The sequence below is a fragment of the Oncorhynchus keta genome, chromosome 19 (assembly GCF_023373465.1).
Source record: "Oncorhynchus keta strain PuntledgeMale-10-30-2019 chromosome 19, Oket_V2, whole genome shotgun sequence".
NCBI classification, from domain to species: Eukaryota; Metazoa; Chordata; class Actinopteri; order Salmoniformes; family Salmonidae; genus Oncorhynchus; species Oncorhynchus keta.
Window position 1 is genome coordinate 41,074,612 of NC_068439.1, and position 19,611 is coordinate 41,094,222.

Consider the following 19,611-nt stretch of genomic DNA (forward strand, 5'->3'; position numbering starts at 1 on the left):
AAGGATGCACCATTTACATTTGACATTTTCAATACAACTATTTTATGACAGGTTTTGTGAATGCGCCCTATTAGACTCACTGGTAGCCTACATGTGTAGCTTTTTGTCAACGTCGGTCAATCAAATCAGCGCTACAGTCAGAGGCTCCATGTGTAGCAAGTGAAATGGGACATATTTTTTATCAATGCAAAATGTAATTAAAGTTACAGAATTAAGTTTGCTAAGTGAGGAGTAGGCTAGTGTTTCATATGAATAGAGTTGTTATAGACATTGGACGGGTAGTGCCACAAAATATCCTCAGTCAGCCTTGCTACTTTATCTAGCTAGCTGGCTAACTTAGCTAGCTAGCATCTTTACAACAGTTTGATGCAATCAAGACAAGCACTACCAGATGGTATGAGAGACAACCTATGGCAGCAACACGTTTGTCATAAGTCTGTTTACTTTCTCTCTCCCTCCATGCCACAGGTATAGACGATCACACTCGCCGGGCCCCTGCTCCTCTCTCGCCCCTCCCCCACATTCTGCTGAAATAAGAGGAGCGCAGCTCACCGGCTCTCTCAAGCCAGCGCGAGCAAGTCTCTATTTGAAGTATCTCTCCAAAAAAAATCCCTTTAACTATCCAGATATCCCGAAAAAAATATTGTGACATTATTTGAATACCGAAATCATTTCAAATGTCGTCCCTATTAATTATAACCCAGCATATGTCAACTCATGTTATAAAGCAGTTCTTACGGCATCTCTATCGAATTCCTACATATTGTGTCGGCGATCACCACTGTCGTTCTCATGTCCCCCTCTCCCCTACATTTGATTCTCAGTGGTCTCAAGTTACTGTGGTCTTTCTGCTAATGACTTCATCTCCCTCCTCTCTTCCTCCCCCTAATCAGTTCCCCCCCGCCATGGCCTTCAGTCTCTTGGTAAAGTTGCCTCTGCGCGGCGCATGCCACCCCCTGCCAGCCTGCCCAGTCTGAAGGCAGAGAACAAAGGCAACGATCCCAACGTCTCGCTCGTTCCAAAAGACGGCACAGGATGGGCAAGCAAGCAGGAACCAGCAGACCCAAAGAGGTGAGGAGGCCCCCCTGACATGCTACCCATGAGGCGCTCTATAGATTTGAATATACTAAATCCTTGTCAGTGTTCGCTCTAATCTTCACTATGTTATCTGCAGTAAAAAAAAAGAAGAAGAATTGACTAGCACATCTACTAGTGATTTGAATGCGCAGATGCTATCTTATCTCAAGAAATAGCAGCAATAATGCTGTGGAACATCACTAATAGGCCCCTACAAGCTCGGTAATTGGCGCAATTGTCTGTCTGACTGACTGGTGCATCTGACACTTACCACTTCTTGTGTTTCTCTCCTTTTTCTCTCTCTTCCTCTCTCTCTCCATCTCTCAGTACCGATGTATTGTCAGCACCGCAGCTGGAGTCGCAGCAGCCTGTGGTTTCACAGACGCCTGCACCGACCCGCCCGAGAACCCCGCCAACTCCAGAGGTACACACCAATTCGATGCCAATGTAAACCGAAACACAAAATGGTTCCATCCTGCCAATGGTGCTTAATGTTGTGCTATTTTGTGTGTCTCAGGTTCCACCTCCGGTTCCGGCCACGGTTTCAGCCCAGGCCGCAGGGGCAAGGTCCTGGGCTCAGGCCAGTGTTACACATGGAGCACAAGGAGATGGTGAGTATCATACTTTCTGTCTGTCACTTCCCTCCTATGGTACTTTGCAGCAGACTTGACTGCCGCATCAATTGCCTAATTAACTCACGTTTGGAGATTTGACGTTGAGTAACCTCTCCTCTCTCTCGCACCATACAGGTGGAAAGGGATCAAACCAACGGTCGCCATTCTCTCGCGAGGAATTTCCCACCCTGCAGGCGGCTGGCGACCAGGAAAAAGCTGGCAGGGAACAGGGCACTGCAGATCAGTTGTATGGGCCCGGACCAAGCCTCCGCCCCCCGAGTGAGTAACGCTAAATCTCCTCTTTGTATTGTTTATTGTAGACCACACGTACAATGAAGAGGGTTGCCGACAGAACAGAAGAACCAGCGTTCAGAGCAAGAGCTTATTTTAACGACCGTAATTGCAAAATTCCGGTAACTGTCCTAAAATTTCCACATTTTCCAGAAATACCAGTTGTAGGATTGCCAGTTGGAGGATTAACTCCCTGCTTATTCACACCTGATACTGAGAATCCTCCAACTGGGAGGAGAAAAAAAAGGAATTCTGGGAACAGTTTTTATTAGTGATGCATCGTCATGATGTTTTTGGCCGATACCGATATCCAATATATTTTTTTTGCCCCCTCAAAAAAACCTGATACCGATAACCGATATTTGAATTTTTTGCGGCCTTTTAACTATTTAACTGTACTAGAATGCTTAACATACATGGACGCAACGGTCTAAGGCACTGCATCTCCGTGCAAGAGGCGCCACTACAGTCCCTGGTTCGAATCCAGTCTGTGTCACATCCGGCTGTGATTGGGAGTCCCAAAGGGTGGTGCACAATTGGCCGTCATTGTAAATAAGAATTTGTTCTTAACTGATTTACACACACACACCACACAAACCAAAAAGTTATTTTGTTAGCATATACGTATGTCCCCATTACCAGTAAAGCATAATCAAAACCTATTTCTTTCACTTTCTTTCACTTACTTTCTGTGTTTCGTTGTCCATTTGTTCAGTCGTTTCATTCTCAACCAGGATTTCTCATACTATGGAATGCTGTTTGGGTCTTTGCATGTCAAAAAACATACATGTCAAATAAACTTGTTGACCAATCAGGACCTGAATATGACTGCACGTCACATAATAATTTAACGCGTCCATACCTTTTTTTTACCTAGTTATTCCACATAGATTACACCATCACTCGTATTTCATATGTCACAACGATTCATCGATACGTATGCTATGATGCTGGTAGAGTTGTCTCACGCACCTACAGTGCTGGTCATAAATAAAAGCTAGCTAGCTCATGGATGCAAACAATGTCATTTTGCTATGTTTTTGGGGAAGAACAATCTGTTTCAGTACCTATAGCTAGCTAACTATATAGCTAGGTGTCATATAAAATAATTCTAATTTATAAAACAGGTCTTATTTGATTAATGGTAGTCGGACCTATCTAGGTGAAGCTAACCACAATCAGGATTAGCCACAATAGTCGACTTTGGTTAGCTTTCAGAATAAAAGTATGTCATTGGCAGTGATGCACATGAATACAAATAGTAGAATTGTGCCATAATTGAATAGATCATGCTAAATGAGGTTGGAATGTTATATAAAAATCAACAATGGACCATTTGTTATTTGACAAAAATCTGTTGAAATCACTAAACTATGGATTGTGGATCAATGACATGGGGTATCAGTCTACTCCATGACACCCAGAGAACATTAATGTCGTAGCTCTTATTGCGGGACTCGGAAACTGAATTGAGCCGCATTTGTCAACCTATGTGTATCTAACAAACAATACTGTGTGGATGTTTTGGACAAACAATACTGCATGGATGTTTTGGACAAACAATACTGCATGGATGTTTTGGACAAACAATACTGCATGGGTGTTTTGGAGTCTGATAAATGAGGAGGATGTTGGGAAAAAATATCTTGGGTATTGAGTAGACTGATTCCCCATTTCATTGATCCCCAATCCTTAGGTAAAGATGTACCGTGCAAAATGAATGTCAATACACAATAGGCTGACTGGGGGGGGATTTCACACTGTCACAGTCCCGCGATAAGAGCTACATCACTAATATTTGCATAAACTCTTCACAGTTGTGTTCTGTCGGTGTCACCAAGTTGACTGATACCCAATTTCATTGCGTCACATTACAACCTTGTTTAACATTATCTAGTCTAAATATGGCATGATTCCACCAATTGTAACCTTCTGCATCACTTTCGAAGGGGTGCTTTTATTTTGGAGGCAAACTGCAAATTCCACTATTGTGCCAAATTGTTATTGTGGCTAGCTTCACAACACAACCCGGTCCGGTCAAGCCTCACAAACCAGATGAAGCTAGCTGGCTGCTTATAACGTTAACTTTGGGCAACGTGTTTAAGTAGCTGGCTAGCTATTTATTTTCATGTACTTAAGTTTAATTTCAATAGGCGAACAACAAGTGGCTACCTAGCTAATATTACTCACAAGGATTCCGAAGTCATTGCTAAGAATAATGAAAATGACTGTAGTTTCTACTGGTCATTGTTTTTAGGCTGGTTGTATTGGTGCTAGCTAGGTACCAGGCTAAAGCTAGCACCCCAGAAGTTGCGGTCGAACAAATAATGCTTTATTACCAATGCGCTACTATAAACACATTGTTCATGGCCAGTGTTTGCAGACTTTATTGTACAGCTTTGACAATTCTACTGATAGTAGTGGTGGCGCTTGGCTTGCACGTGCAAATTCAGAACACACAACATTCTGTAATAAAACTGTGTCGTTTGACGTGTCAAATTAAAAGCTTATTTAACGCGTCAAATGACGTGTATCTTTTTTGACACACAAAGACCCAAACGGTGTTCCATAGTATGGAGTGAAGCTAATAGCAGTGACGCTATTACTGTATAACTCCGGTAGGGCAACATCTGAAAAATAGCGCACTTGGTAGTGTGTACCCGTGCTCAACCAGTCGGCGAAAGCCAACATTGATTGTCAAGGGTAATGAATCCCATTATTTTGCCGTTAATGGATTTTGCCTTTGAGTTGTCTCGCTGAAATATTCTTACTCTTTCAAATGACTGCTTGACTTGTTGACTGCTCGATCCACACAGCAGACATTGTGGGCTAGGTTAGGAATGCTGTGTTGCATGTGTAGCGCAAAATTTTACGTTGTGTCATTACGTCACCCACATTATATGGGTATGCACTAGAGATCGACCGATTATGATTTTTCAACGCCGATACCGATTATTGGAGGATCCAATAAACCGATACTGATTCATTATTTATTTTTAATAATGACAATTACAACAATACTGAATGAACACTTATTTTAACTTAATATAATACATCAATAAAATCGCTAAAGCTTCAAGTAAATAATGAAACGTGTTCAATTTGGTTTAAATAATGCAAAAACAAAGTGTTGAAGAAGAAAATAAAAGTGCAATATGTGCCATGTAAAAAAGCTAACGTTTCAGTTCCTTGCTCAGAACATGAGAACATATGAAAGTTGGTGGTTCCTTTTAACATGAGTCTTCAATATTCCCAGGTAAGAAGCTTTAGGTTGTAGTTATTATAGGAATTATAGGACTATTTCCCTCTATACCATTTGTATTTCATTAACCTTTGACTATTGGATGTTCTTATAGGCACTTTAGTATTGCCAGTGTAACAGTATAGCTTCCGTCCCTCTAGTTAGCGCGCGCTAACTAGCTAGCCATTTCACTTCGATTTCACGAGCCTCATCTCGGAAGTTGATAGGCTTGAAGTCATTAACAGCGCAATGCTTGACGCACAACAAAGAGCTGCTGGCAAAACGCACGAAAGTGCTGTTTGAAAGAATGTTTACGTGCCTGCTTCTGCCTACCACCGCTCAGTCAGATACTTTGATACTTGTATGCTCAGTCAGATTATATGCAACGCATGACACGCTAGATAATATTATTATTATATTATCTAGTAATATCATCAACCATGTGTAGTTAACTAGTGATTATGATTGTTTTTTTAAAGATACGTTTAATGCTAGCTAGCAACTTACCTTGGCTTACTGCATTCGCGTAACAGGCAGTTTCCTTGTGGAGTGCAACGAGAGAGAGGCAGGTCGTTATTGCGTTAGACTAGTTAACTGTAAGGTTGCAAGATTGGATCCCCCGAGCTGACAAGGTGAAAATCTGTCGTTCTGCCCCTGAACGAGGCAGTTAACCCACCGTTCCTAGGCCGTGATTGAAATTAAGAATGTGTTCTTAACTGATTTGCATAGTTAAATAAAGGTATAAAAAAAAGATTGGCGCCCAGAAATACCGATTTCCGATTGTTATGAAAACTTGAAATTGGCCCTAATTAATCGGCCATGCCAATTAATCGGTCGACCTCTAAACTAGACATCGTGCTGTTGGCATTTTTTAGCTAATATCGTTCGATTCCGATATGTTCCCCAATATATCGTGCATCCCTAATTATTATAACTAGGACATTCGCTGTGGCATGATTCTATTGCATGTCTATTATTAATACAAACGCTGGTATAAGTGGCTCCTATTCCCATCCATTTTACCTTTTTTCCTCGTTTTCCCTTTCTCTCCCCAGACATGACGAGCTGGCGGGACGGTGGGGGCCGTGCCCTGGCGCCCACCGGAGAGGGGGTCGCAGAGGGTGGCCCGGGCGGGGTGCTGGCGATAGAGGGGGCTGCCGGTGGTGGCCAGGCAGGCCCCCCTCCTCTCCAGCAGCAGCAAAACCTCCAGTCCCATGGGCTGCCTAGGAATCCCCCCGCTGGCAGCCCTGGCCTGCCCCAGCCCCCCATGGGCCCTGGGTTCCCCCAGTACAGAGGGATTATGCCTCCATTCGTAAGTCTACTCCTGAGCTGTGTTTGAATACTCATTCTAGCCATACTATTTGTGATGTAAATTGAGTATATGGAATGCTGATTAGTCATAGTATGGATATAGTTAGTATGTCAAAAGTTCCCGGATGTCATACTACATTCGTATACAAGCAGTGGACACTATTTCCGTGCTTTTAGGGCCCATAATGCAATTCTTCCAAAAATGGGCATGGCCTCATAACGTTTTCAGATTTGAAGAAAATTGCGGAAAATATGCAGCCGTGAGTAAAATGGTCAGTGTGAGGTGGTCTATCATTGTGTCTTGAAGTAGTTAGCAAGTTAGCCAGTTAGCTTGGGTGCTTGACTGCCGTTGTGAGTTAAGAACGCCCGGATCAACCCTACTCCTCAGCCAGAGTGTCCAGTTTGCGTTCTGAACGCTCCCAGAGCGAAACGCTCTAAATTTACAAACAGACAATCTGACAATGCTCTGAATTTGCGAATGCCCAGAGCGCACTCTGGCACTCCAGATTGAATTTATTAGTAACACACCCGAAGTCGTAGAATGTCTAGTTAATCATTTATTATGCTAACAACCTACTAAGAGGTTGCATAGCAACAGCATCAACTTCCAGTAGAGAAGCAAAGCGCTGGTACGCTCTCAACTGAAAGGATACAGTTTGTTTACAGTATTCTAAAATGAACTAATTGTATGTAGTGTATATACTTATTAACTATGTAGTATTTAGTTTATGTATTATTATTTGTGTTAACCTTTTTAACTAGGATAGTCAGTTAAGAACAAATTCTTATTTTCAATGACAGCCTACACTGGCCAAACCCGGACGGTGCGGTGCCAATTTTCCGCTGCCCTATGCGTCTCACAATCACGACCCGTTGTGATACAGCTTGGATTCGAACCAGGGTGTTTGTAGTGACACATCTAGCACTGAGATGCAGTGCCTTAGACTGCTGTGCCACTCCCCCGATTGTATACAGTATGTTAGTATGGGTATTCGAACACAGCTCTGGTATAATCTCTGCATGTGTGCTCACAGGGGCTCTATCTATTATAGCTACAGTGCATTCGGAAAGTTTTCAGACCCCTAGATTTTTTCCCACATTTGTTACATTACAGCCTTATTCTAAAATAGATTCAATTGTTTTTTTGTTCACACAATACCCTATAATGATAAAGCAGTTTATAATTTTTTGTAAATTTAAAAAATCAGTTACATAAGTATTCAGACCCTTTGCTTAGTACTTTGTTGACGCACCTTTGTCATTGATTACAGCCTCGAGTCTTCTTGGGTAAGACACTACAAGCTTGACACACCTCTATTTGGGGAGTTTCTCCCATTCTTCTCTGCAGATCCACTCAAACTTTGTCAGGTTGGATTAGTTGGACAGCTACTTTCAGGGCTCTCCAGAAGTGTTAGCTCGGGTTCAAGCCTGTGCTCTGGCTTGGCCACTCAAGGACTTTGAGACTTGTCCCGAAGCCATTCTTGTGTTGTCTTGGTTGTTGCTTAGGGTCACTGTCCTGTTGGAAGATGAACCTTGGCCCCAGTCTGAGGTCCTGAGCACTCTGGAGCAGGTTTTAATCTGTGATCTCTCTGTACTTTGCTCACGTCATCTTTCCCTCCATCCTGACTAGTCTCCCAGTCCCTGCCGCTGAAAAACATTCCCACAGTGTAATGCTGCCACCACCATGCTTCACTGTAAGGATGGAGTCTGGTTTACTCCAGACGTGACGCTTGGCATTCAGGCCAAAGAGTTCAATCTAGGTTTCATCAGTCTTGTTTCTCATGGTCTGAGAGTCCTTAAGGTGCCTTTTGGCAAACTCCCAAGTTGGATGTCATGTTCCTTTTACCGAGGAAAGACTTTCGTCTGGCCACTCTACCATAAAGGCCGGATTGGTAGAGTGCTGCAGAGATGGTTGTCCTTCTGGAAGGTTCTCCCATCTCCACAGAGGAACTCTGGAGCTCTGTCAGAGTGACCATCGGGTTCTTGGTCACCTCCCTGACCAAGGCCCTTTTCCCCCGTTTTCTCAGTTTTGCCAGGCAGACAGCTCTAGGGACAGTCTTGGCAGCTCCAAACTACTACTCCAATTTAAGAATGGAGGCCACTGTGGTCTTGGGGACCTTCAATGCTGCACAAATGTATTGGTACCCTTCCCCAGATCTGTGCCTCGACACGATCCTGTCTCGGCGCTCTACATACAATTCCTTTGACCTCATGGCTGTGGCTCTGACATGCACTGTCAACTATATAGACAGGTGTGTGCCAAATGTCCAGTCAATTTGAATTTACCACAGGTGGACTCCGATCAAGTTGTAGAAACATCTCAAAGATGATCAATGGAAACAGGATGCAGCTGAGCTTAATTTCGAGTCTCATAGCGAAGGGTCTCCATACTTATGTAAATAAAGTATTTCTGTTTTTTATTTGTAATGCATTTGCCCAAATTTCTAACAACCTGTTTTCGCTTTGTCGTTGTGGGGTATTGTCTAGATTGAGGAAATGTTTATTTTTAATCCATTTTAGAGAAAGACTGTAACGTGACCTTTTCAACATTTTGTTAAGGCATCGAAATGCTTTCCGAATGCAATGTATGTTTCCATCCATTTGGCGAAAATTTTCAAGAGAATATACAAATGGTGGCACAGAAACCGTGTTAGAACATCTCACTGTTAGAGGTGTGCGCACAGATGGGCTCTCACCCTGTTACCCACCAGTGTAGCATTAGTGTACTGTCAATCTCTGCTCTTGTGCATCTCAGGGTCTCTAAATGTTTTCTACCCTCTCTCTTTCTGTGTCTCTCGGTCTCAGATGTACCCTCCCTTTCTGCCCTTCCCGCCTCCCTACGGCCCCCAGGGGCCCTACAGGTACCCCCCTCCTGGTGAGGCCCCTCCCAGGTTTCGCCAGCAGGGTCAGGACGGCCGCGGGCGTCCCCAAGGCGGTCCCCGTGGTGGGGGAGGAGAGATGGTGAAGCGACCCTCCATTCTGAAGCAGGATGACCTGAAGGAGCTAGATGAACTAGACCACCAGGACGGAGACGAGGGCTGGGCAGGTGAGAGAGAGAGGAGACGTCAGGACTCAGGAACACTTGTAATTATTGGTAGAGTATACTGCTCAGAAAGCAGTGGCAAGTGCAAAAAGTCATCACATTAAGAGTAGAGACCTGTACACTGTTAAATTGATATGAGAACCTTAAACAACGTGGGACAGTTGACTGGATAGCCTGAAAGTATTACAAGAAAGCCAGCCACCTTCATTATTTTAGAATCCGAGAGACATTCACTCTCTATCATATCAATTGTATGATGCTGATATGGTGGGAGTTTGCTAATACATGGAGAAACACAGTGGGTAGCACATTCGACGGCATCATCTCATCTCATTGACTCAGTAGTGCTTTGTGTGGGGGAGGGGAGGGGAGACATCAGGATTACCCAAGTGAGGGAGAGATGAGAAACATGCATTGTTTCAAGTCTCCCTCATATTGTGTGTGGCTGTGTATAGTGGTCGAGGATGGCAACGGTGCAAATGCGGTCCGCATGCCTATTGTGCTTCCCCTCTGAACCGTTGAGTCTGTCAAACAGGGGCACACGAGGAGATCGACTACTCGGCCAAGTTGAAGTTCAGCGACGATGAAGGAGAGGAAGATGAGGAGAGGAACGAGAGACCCGAGAGGAATGAAAGAAGCGAGAGCAAGAACGGTGCACGGTATGTCCCACAGTACCTGCCCAACATAAGATTGACATGGTTTGGAAAATACAGTTTAAACGTTTAAAACTATTTGTACTGTGCTGTGCTAGCAATCCTCCTTTCTGCCACGAAGACCCATACGCTCACATAAATTGTTTCTGAATTAATAAATGACGGAGCCAGAATGTAATGAATTCTTGAAATGGTTGTTGAATGTGGGATTGCTTTTGACTTGACAAATGTGTCGTCTCTTATTTCCTTTCCCAGGGAGATGCAAAGGTCTCAGGAAGGTCCCCCTCAGGTGGTGCAGCGCTCCCGAGTCTCTGACAGCGGAGTGGACAGGGACACCCGCCGCACCCCTCCCTCCAACGCTGACCACGACGGCCCCCCACCCCCCTCCAGCAAGCCAGGATGGGCCGAGGAGGGGGGCAAGAGCGGCTGGGGGAGCCAAGGCGCCCATGCCACCTACCAGGTACGACCCTCTGCAAGGGCTAGTCTTGTGGACTTTCAGAGGCATCTCAGGGCTAGTGCAAGTGAACAGTGACTATTTTATAGTAAAAAGCAGGATTGCTTTGAGGACATGGATATTAGCGTATTTAGCATAATAGGTAACTAGATGCATCTGGCTAACTGTAATCTGTGGCTGCCTGTACACTACAGGGGCGTAGGCCTGGACTGGGTGGGTCCCGGGAGCAGCTCCCCCCCCCACCAGGGCCTCTCCTCCACCAGGGACAGGGGCCTTACTCCTACTACCGACAGGTATCTGCCTACCTGGGGAGAGAGAGGGCCTCGTGTGTGTGTGTGTGTGTGTGTGTGTGTGTGTGTGTGTGTGTGTGTGTGTGTGTGTGTGTGTGTGTGTGTGTGTGTGTGTGTGTGTGTGTGTGTGTGTGTGCAAAACATTAGGAACACCTGCTCTTTCCATGACTGACTGGGTGAATGCAGGTGAAAGTGATGATCCCTTATTGATGTCACTTGTTATATCCACTTCAATCAGTGAGTGCGTTCAGAAAGTATTCAGACCCCTGACTTTTTCCACATTTTGTTATGTTATAGCGTTATTCTAAAATGTATTAAATTGTTTTTTTCCCTCATCAATCTACACACGATACCCCTTAAAGACAATGCAACAGTTTTGCAAATGTATTTTTAAAAAAAATAAAAAAAATTATATGATATTTACATAACTATTCAGACCCTTACTAAGTTTTTTGTTGAAACACCTTTGGCAGCGATTACAGCCTTGAGTCTTCTTGGGTATGATGCTACAAGCTTGGCACACCTGTATTTGGGGAGTTTCTCCCATTCTCTGCAGATCCTCTCAAGCTCTGTCAGGTTGGATGGATAGCGTCGCTGCACAGCTATTTTCAGGTTTCTCCAGAGATGTTCAATTGATTTAAAGTCCGGGCTCTGTCTGGGTCACTCAAGGACATTCAGAGACTTGTCCCGAAGCCACTCCTGCATTGTCTTGGCTGTGTGCTTAGGGTCATTGTCTTGTTGGAAGGTAAACCTTCAACATAGTCTGAGGTCCTGGAGCTGGTTTTCATCAAAGATCTCTCTGTACTTTGCTCCGTTCATTTTTCCCTTGATCCTGCCAAGTCTCCAAGTCCCTGCCTCTGAAAAATCCCCACAGCAGGATGCTCCCACCACCACCATGCTTCACCGTAGGGATGGCGCCAGATTGTCCCCGGATGTGATGCTTGGCATTCAGGCCAAAGAGTTCTGTCTTAGTTAATTCAGACCAGATAATCTTGTTTCTCATGGTCTGAGTGTCCTTTAGGTGTCATTTGGCAAACTCCAAATGGGCATGTGCCTTTAACTGAGTAGTGGTTTCCGTCTGGCCACTCTACCATAAAGGCCTGATTAGTGGAGTGTTGCAGAGATGTTAGTCTTTCTGGAAGGTTCTTTCATCTCTACAGAGGAACTCTGGAGCTCTGCCAGAGTGACCATCGGGATCTTGGTCACCTCCCTGACCAAGGGCCTCCCCTGCTCAGTTTGGCCGGGCGGCCAGCTCTAGGAAGAGTCTTGGTGGTTCCAAACTTCTTCCATTTAAGAATGATGGAGGCCACTGTGTTCTTGTGGACCTTCAATGCTGCAGAATTGTTTTGGTACCCTTCCCCAGATCTATACCTCGACACAATCATGTCTCGGAGCTCTGCGTAGAATTCCTTTGACCTCATGACTTGGTTTTTGCTCTGACATGTACTGGCAACTGTAGACCGGTGTGTACCTTTCCAAATGATGTCCAGCCAATAGAATTTACCATAGGTGGACTCCGATCAAGTTGTAGAAGCCTCTCAAGTATGATCAACGGAAACAGGATGCATCTGAGCTCAATTTCGAGTCGCATAGCAAAGGGTCTGAATACTAATTTAAATATCTATCTGTTTTTTATCTTCAATACATTAACAAAAAATTCTAAAAACCTGTTTTCGCTTTGTCGTTATGGGGTATTGCTTGTAGATTGATGAGGGAAACAATTTATTTAATCATTTTTAGAATACGGCTGTAATGTAACAAAATGTGGACAAAGTGTGGAATACTTTCTGAGTGCGCTGTAGATGAAGGAGAGAAGACTTGTTCAAGGATTTTTAAGCCTTGAGACCATTGTGTATGAGACATGGATTGTGTGTGTGCGCCAATCAGAGGTTAAATGGGCAAGACAAAAGATTGAAGTGCCTTTGAACAGGGTATGGTAGTAGGTGCCAGGTGCACCGGTTTGTCAAGAGCTGAAACACTTCTGGCTTTTTCACGATGAACAGTTTCCTGTGTGTATCACGAATAGTCCACCACCCAAAGGACATCCAGACACAACTGTTTGAATCATTGGAGTCAACATGGGCCAGCATCCCTGTGGAACGCTTTCAACACCTTGTAGAGTCCATGCCCTGACTAATTCTGAGGGTAAAATATTAGGTGGTGTTTTTAATATTTTGTACACTGTGTATAACCGGACAGCATTTTCACACACTTTTTTTGCGGAACAGTTATTTTGAATTATTCATACCATCCTAGGATTTTTTTTTTTCATTTTTCTTTTCATATTGCAGCAGAGTTTGTTGTCATGTGTGTCCTCATTCAATCTCTCCAGGACCGCAACTCCCCTAATCAGTCCAGCCCGGTGGTAGCCCCTGAAACTGCCTCACTGGCCCCCGGGAAGGTCGCCCCCTCCTCGCAGCTCCAACAGCAGCAGGCTACTTCCCCCGTCCCCGGAGGCCCCACCCCTCCACCTCAGACGACTGGCCTGCTGGCCCCACCCACCGGCGAAGATGAAGAGGAGACATGGCGCCAGCGCAGGAAACAGTCCTCCTCAGAGATCTCGGCCGCTGTTGAACGCGCCCGCCGGCGCCGCGAAGAGGAGGAGCGAAGGATGGAGGAAGAGCGGCGTGCGGCCTGCGCTGAGAAGCTGAAGAGGCTGGATGAGAAGGCCCAGCAGGGTGGTGGTGGGAGCAGCGGAGGCTCCAAGCCCCCCAGTCTGGACGGCAACTCCACCACGGCCGGAAGCCCCAGCCCTTCCCTGTCGGCCTCAGCCTGCTCCCCAAACATCAGCCAGCCCCCGTCCCCCTGCGTGGACCTTGAGGAGCCCCCTGGCTGCCCAGACTGTTACCAGGGACCTAGTGCCAGGGCCCAGTCCCACCGACAGACAGAGGGCCAATAGCAATAGCAGCTATGACTCCAATGCTGGTGAGTTCTGACAAGAGCTATGGCGGTCATAAAATTGTCAGCAGGTGATTGTCATACAAATAACTGCAGGTTGCAAGGTAATTTACCATTTAATTAACATAGACATGTTTAGCATGTCCTGGCTTCCATGCACAGCCTACACATATACATATTAATGTATAATAAATCCATTTAATAAAGCCTACACATCACAATAAATCCGTTATTTATTGTGGGCATGCCTAAAGAAACATGATATTAAGAAAATATAGCCTACTTCAGAAGAGCATATTCTGAGTCGTTCTTATGTTAGGCCCTGATCTGGCTCTGCCATATGGCTGTGGGCCACAGTAGTTTGCAAGACAAGATTTGCTTATAATTCCTGTGGCATTATAGTAAGAAGAATACAATTGAACAAAGCTGAATAAAATAGAATATATATTTAAAAGAAACAGGTTCTCCTAAATTATTAATTTTGTTATTTATTCAACTTTAGTTGTGATTCAAACGTTAGGCTATGTGTTTAAGGCTGCATGATGCAACTCTAATGATGGTTTGAAAAAAGTCGCATCAAAGCCATGAGCTCTGCTCTGTTTCTTGCGTAGGCTGCACACAGTAGAGGTCGACCGATTTATGATTTTTCATTACAGGTACCGATTATTGGAGGTCCAAAAAAAGCTGATGCCGATTTTTATATATATTTGTAATAATAGCAATTACAACAGTACTGAATGAACACTTTTATTTTAATATAATACATAAATACAATCAATTTAGTCTCAAATAAATAATGAAATGGGCTCAGTTTGGTTTAAATAATGCAAAAAAACAGTGTTGGGGGAGAAAGTATAAGTGCAATATGTGCCATGTAAAAAGCTAACGTTTAAGTTCCTTGCTCAGAACATATGAAAGCGGGTGGTTCCTTTTAACATGAGTCTTTAATATTCCCAGTTAAGAAGTTTTAGGTTGTGGTTATTATAGAAATTATTACGCGTCGATTATTTCCCTCTATACCATTTGTATTTCATATACCTTTGACTATTGGATGTTCTTATAGGCACTATAGTATTGCCAGCCTAATCTCGGGAGTTGATAAGCTTGAAGTCATAAACAGCGCTGTGCTTCAAGCATTGCTAAGAGCTGCTGGCAAACGCAGTAAAGTGCTGTTTGAATGAATGCTTACAAGCCTGCTGCTGCCTACCACCGCTCAGACAGACTGCTCTATCAAATCATAGACTGAATTATAATATAATAAACACACAGAAATACGAGCATTTAGTCATTATTATGGTCAAATCCGGAAACTATCATTTCGAAAACAAAACGTTTATTCTTTCAGTGAACTATGGAACCTTTCCATATTTTGTCGAACGGGTGGCAACCCTAAGTCTAAATATTGCTGTTACATTGCACGACCTTCAATGTTATGTCATAATTATGTAAAATTCTGCCAAATTAATTACAGCCTTTTTTTTAGGAAGAAATGGTCTTCACACAGTTCGCAACGAGCCAGGCGACCTAAACTGCTGCATATACCCCGACCCTGCTTGCACTGAACGCAAGAAAAGTGACACCATTTCCCTAATTAATATGGCCTGCTAACATGAATTTCTTTTAACTAAATATACAGGTTTAAGAAAATATACTTTGTGTATTGATTTTAAGAAAGGCATTGATGTTTATGGTGAGGGACAACGCATTGTATTTTTTTGCGAATGTGCTTTTGTTAAATCACCCGTTTGGCTAAGTTGGCGTAGGCTGCGATTCGTCGATAAATTAACAGGCAACGCATTGATTATATTGAACGTAGGACAAGCCAGTTAACTTAGTAATATCATCAACCATGAGTAGTTTAACTAGTGATTATGTGAAGATTGATTGTTTTTTATCAGATACGTTTAATGCTAGCTAGCAACATAACTTGGCTCCTTGCAGCCACAAGGTCCTTCGACGTTGCACTCACGTAACAGGTGGTCAGCCTGCCACGCAGTCTCCTCGTGGATTGCAATATAATCGGCCATAATCGGCGTCCAAAAAGGCCGAATTAATCGGCCATGGCGATTAATTGGTCGACCTCTAGCACACACATAGCTGTCATCGAGGCAAAGGGTGTCTACTTTGAAGCATCTCATGTAAATTATATTTAGATTTGTTTAACACGTTTTTTGCTTAGTACATGATAATAACATGTTATTTCGTAGTTTTTATGTCTTCACTATTTTTCTACAATGTCGAAAATAGTAATAAATAAAGAAAAATAACTGGAATGAGTAGGTGTGTCCAAACTTTTGACTGGTACTGTATGTGTGAAATTTTGATTTAGAATGGGCCATTATCATGCACCTGTCGGTCACGGGCAGGGGGAAAAAATACATGTTATCCGTATGCACTTAAATAACAAATGGAGGATGCTTTTCCTGCAGTTCATTTTCATGCCAGGCCAGGTAGGCTACTGCGGTTGTAAGGCGAAGCAGTGTGCTTAATATTAGGATAGTTGAGAAGTAAATATAGTAGGCCTAGCCTATAGCGGCATCAGTGCAGTTTTTGAGAAGCCTTTTTACAGTGACTGCCAGTGTGGTGGTAATACGGTCACCGTAACAGCCCTATTTTTTTTACCCAGCATTCATTCTGGTGTTGTCTTCAAATTTCAACTTGGTTAGCCGTTTGTTGTGGGCATCTCTAAAAAGGTATGTTTGGGCCAGTCCACAAAAGGCTTGTATGTGTTTTGCCAAACGGTTGTTCATCTTTGAAGTTGTTGTTTTATCACGTCTTAAGTTCACAATAGTACCTTTACTGACCTTCCTTAATTGTATAGCACATGACTTGCTATTATTCACATCTGCTTACCTCTTCCAACAACCAGTGGCATGTCATTGCTATATTCTCTCCCCTTCCTCCCATCCAGACACCCAGGTGTGTCCCCAGCCCCCTACTCCCCAGCTGCAGCAGCCCCCTCTGGAGGTCCTGGTGCCTGGGGAAGGGAAGGAGGAGATCCTAGATAGTGCTCACGTCCGCAGCGGAGGAGGTGGTGGAGGAGTGGTAGACCCAGTGAAGGTAGAAAGCATGGGAGGAGGAGCAAGTCGCCAAGCCAGCGGCCCCCCGGGACAGGGCTACTCCAAGTACCAGAAGTCCCTGCCTCCCCGCTTCCAGAGACAGCAACAGGTCAGTCTAATAACCTACTGAAGTCATTACCCAATGGTAAATCTATGGATAATGATCTTATGGACAATATTTATCTTCGCTATGCTACTCCCCAATTGCAGCTCCGCTGAAATATATATTTAATTGGTCACTGGAAAACAGTCAATATCCAAATGTATGGGAGCATGCTACGGTGTGTCTAATCCCAAAAGACGACAACAAATTCCTTACGTCTGCTAATAGTCGACCAATCAGTCTACTCCCTTCAATCAGTAAGATATTAGAGGGTATTGTGAGTAAACAAATAAGCGACTACATGGAAAATAATTATTTGATCACAGCCAATCAGCATACTTATCACAAAAAAAACATTCTTCCACTGCATTGGTTGACATGATTGATAATGGCTCGGTGCTATCGTCGATGGCAAGTTTGTGGGTATACAATTTCTAGATTTTAGTGTAGCATTTTGATTTAGTGGGTTAAAAAATACTTTCAACTGCCATTTTATAAAATTGTTTCAACAATGATAATATGGCGTGAATTCACCATTCATATGGTCCTGCATATGACCCATGATGTATATAAACCACTGGTATGACTGCTCGGGAGCAATGCAGTACAATCTATCACAGTACTGGCTACCTAACAGACGGCTCTGATCTTACTGCTGTCCCCCACCCACTCAGCAACGATGGTAGTGAATGCCGTTTTTGGTTCTCTGCTGTCCCCCCCTCCTCTGTTTAGTTGTCAGTACATGGGACTCCACTTCTCTTTAATGTGATGGCTGGTTGCAGTGATGTGTGACAGCCTGTTCATAGACGTCCAACAATTTGTTATTAATGTCACGTTTGTGCTCGCTCTGTGTATTCGCAGAGCAGTCATTGTACAGTTTCTCCATCCAGGCAGTTGTTTTTTCGACATGGCATCTTGTAGTGTGGTTTTAGATATGCCATCAGGGCAGTGAAACAGACATCCTCGACCATTGACAATGGCTGCATATTAACCGCAATCATTTCTGTAATATATTTGGGGTGGCCACTAGGGGAGTTTGGCATCGTATATCATAATGTTTTATGGGTACATAATCACGATATGACAAAAGTTGACATCGCCCAACCACGCATGTAGGGCTAGGCAAAATGGCCTAAAATGGACGATTCATAATATAAACTGAGTGTACAAAACATTAGGAACACCTGCTTTTTTTTCATGAGACTGACCAGGTCAAAGTAGAATCCCTTAATTTTGTCACTTGTTAAATCCACTTCAAGACCGGTTAAAGAAGGATTTTTAAGTCTTGAGAATAGAGGTCGACCGATTATGATTTTTCAATACCAATATTGATTATTGGAGGACCCAAAAAAAGCAGATTACGATTAATCGGTCGAGTTAAAAAATAAAAATAAAAAATGTATTTATTTGTGATAATGACAATTACAACAATACTGAATGAACACTTATTTTAACTTAACATCAATACATCAATAAAATCAATTTAGCCTCAAATAAATAATGAAACATGTTCAATTTGGTTTAAATAATGCAAAAACAAAGTGTTGAAGAAGAAAGTAAAAGTGCAATATGTGCCATGTAAGAAAACTAACGTTTAAGTTCCTTGCTCAGAACATGAGAACTTATGAAAGCTGGTGGTTCCTTTTAACACGAGTCTTCAATATTAAAAATCAAATCAAATGTATTTATATAGCCCTTCGTACATCAGCTGATATCTCAAAGTGCTGTACAGAAAACCAGCCTAAAACCCCAAACAGCAAGCAATGCAGGTGTAGAAGCACGGTGGCTAGGAAAAACTCCCTAGGAAGAAACCTAGAGAGGAACCAGGCTATGTGGGGTGGCCAGTCCTCTTCTGGCTGTGCCGGGTGGAGATTATAACAGAACATGGCCAAGATGTTAAAATGTTCATAAATGACCAACATGGTCGAATAATAATAAGGCAGAACAGTTGAAACTGGAGCAGCAGCACGGCCAGGTGGACTGGGGACAGCAAGGAGTCATCATGTCAGGTAGTCCTGGGGCATGGTCCTCCGAGAGAGAGAAAGAAAGAGAGAAGGAGAGAATTAGAGAACGCACACTTAGATTCACACAGGACACCGAATAGGACAGGAGAAGTACTCCAGATATAACAAACTGGCCCTAGCCCCCCGACACATAAACTACTGCAGCATAAATACTGGAGGCTGAGACAGGAGGGGTCAGGAGACACTGTGGCCCCATCCGAGGACACCGCCGGACAGGGCCAAACAGTTAAGAAGTTTTAGGTTGTAGTTATTATAGGATTTATAGGACTATTTCTCTCTGTACGATTTGTATTTCATATACCTTTGATTATTGGATGTTCTTATAGGCACTTTAGTATTGCCAGTGTAACAGTATAGCTTCCGTCCATCTCCTTGCCGCTACTTGGACTCGAACCAGGAACGCATCGACAACAGCCACCCTCGAAGCAGCGTTACCCATGCAGAGCAAGGGGAACAACTACTCAAAGTCTCAGAGCGAGTGACGTTTGAAACGCTATTAGCGCGCACCCCGCTAACTAGCTAGCCATTTCACATTGATTACACCAGCCTAATC

At 43.6% G+C, this 19,611-nt stretch overlaps 1 protein-coding gene across 1 annotated transcript in view; it reads left to right on the top strand.

Annotated features, from left to right (window-relative positions):
* LOC118398302 (protein PRRC2A-like) overlaps positions 1-19,611 on the top strand; it is a 49,313-nt gene that overhangs the window by 16,386 nt on the left and 13,316 nt on the right. The window contains 12 exon segments of the mRNA XM_035793503.2: positions 894-1,071; positions 1,405-1,501; positions 1,595-1,688; positions 1,827-1,970; positions 6,279-6,535; positions 9,340-9,580; positions 10,113-10,236; positions 10,486-10,690; positions 10,879-10,977; positions 13,307-13,803; positions 13,805-13,899; positions 16,784-17,040. Coding sequence (XP_035649396.2) covers positions 894-1,071; positions 1,405-1,501; positions 1,595-1,688; positions 1,827-1,970; positions 6,279-6,535; positions 9,340-9,580; positions 10,113-10,236; positions 10,486-10,690; positions 10,879-10,977; positions 13,307-13,803; positions 13,805-13,899; positions 16,784-17,040 — 2,288 coding nt within the window.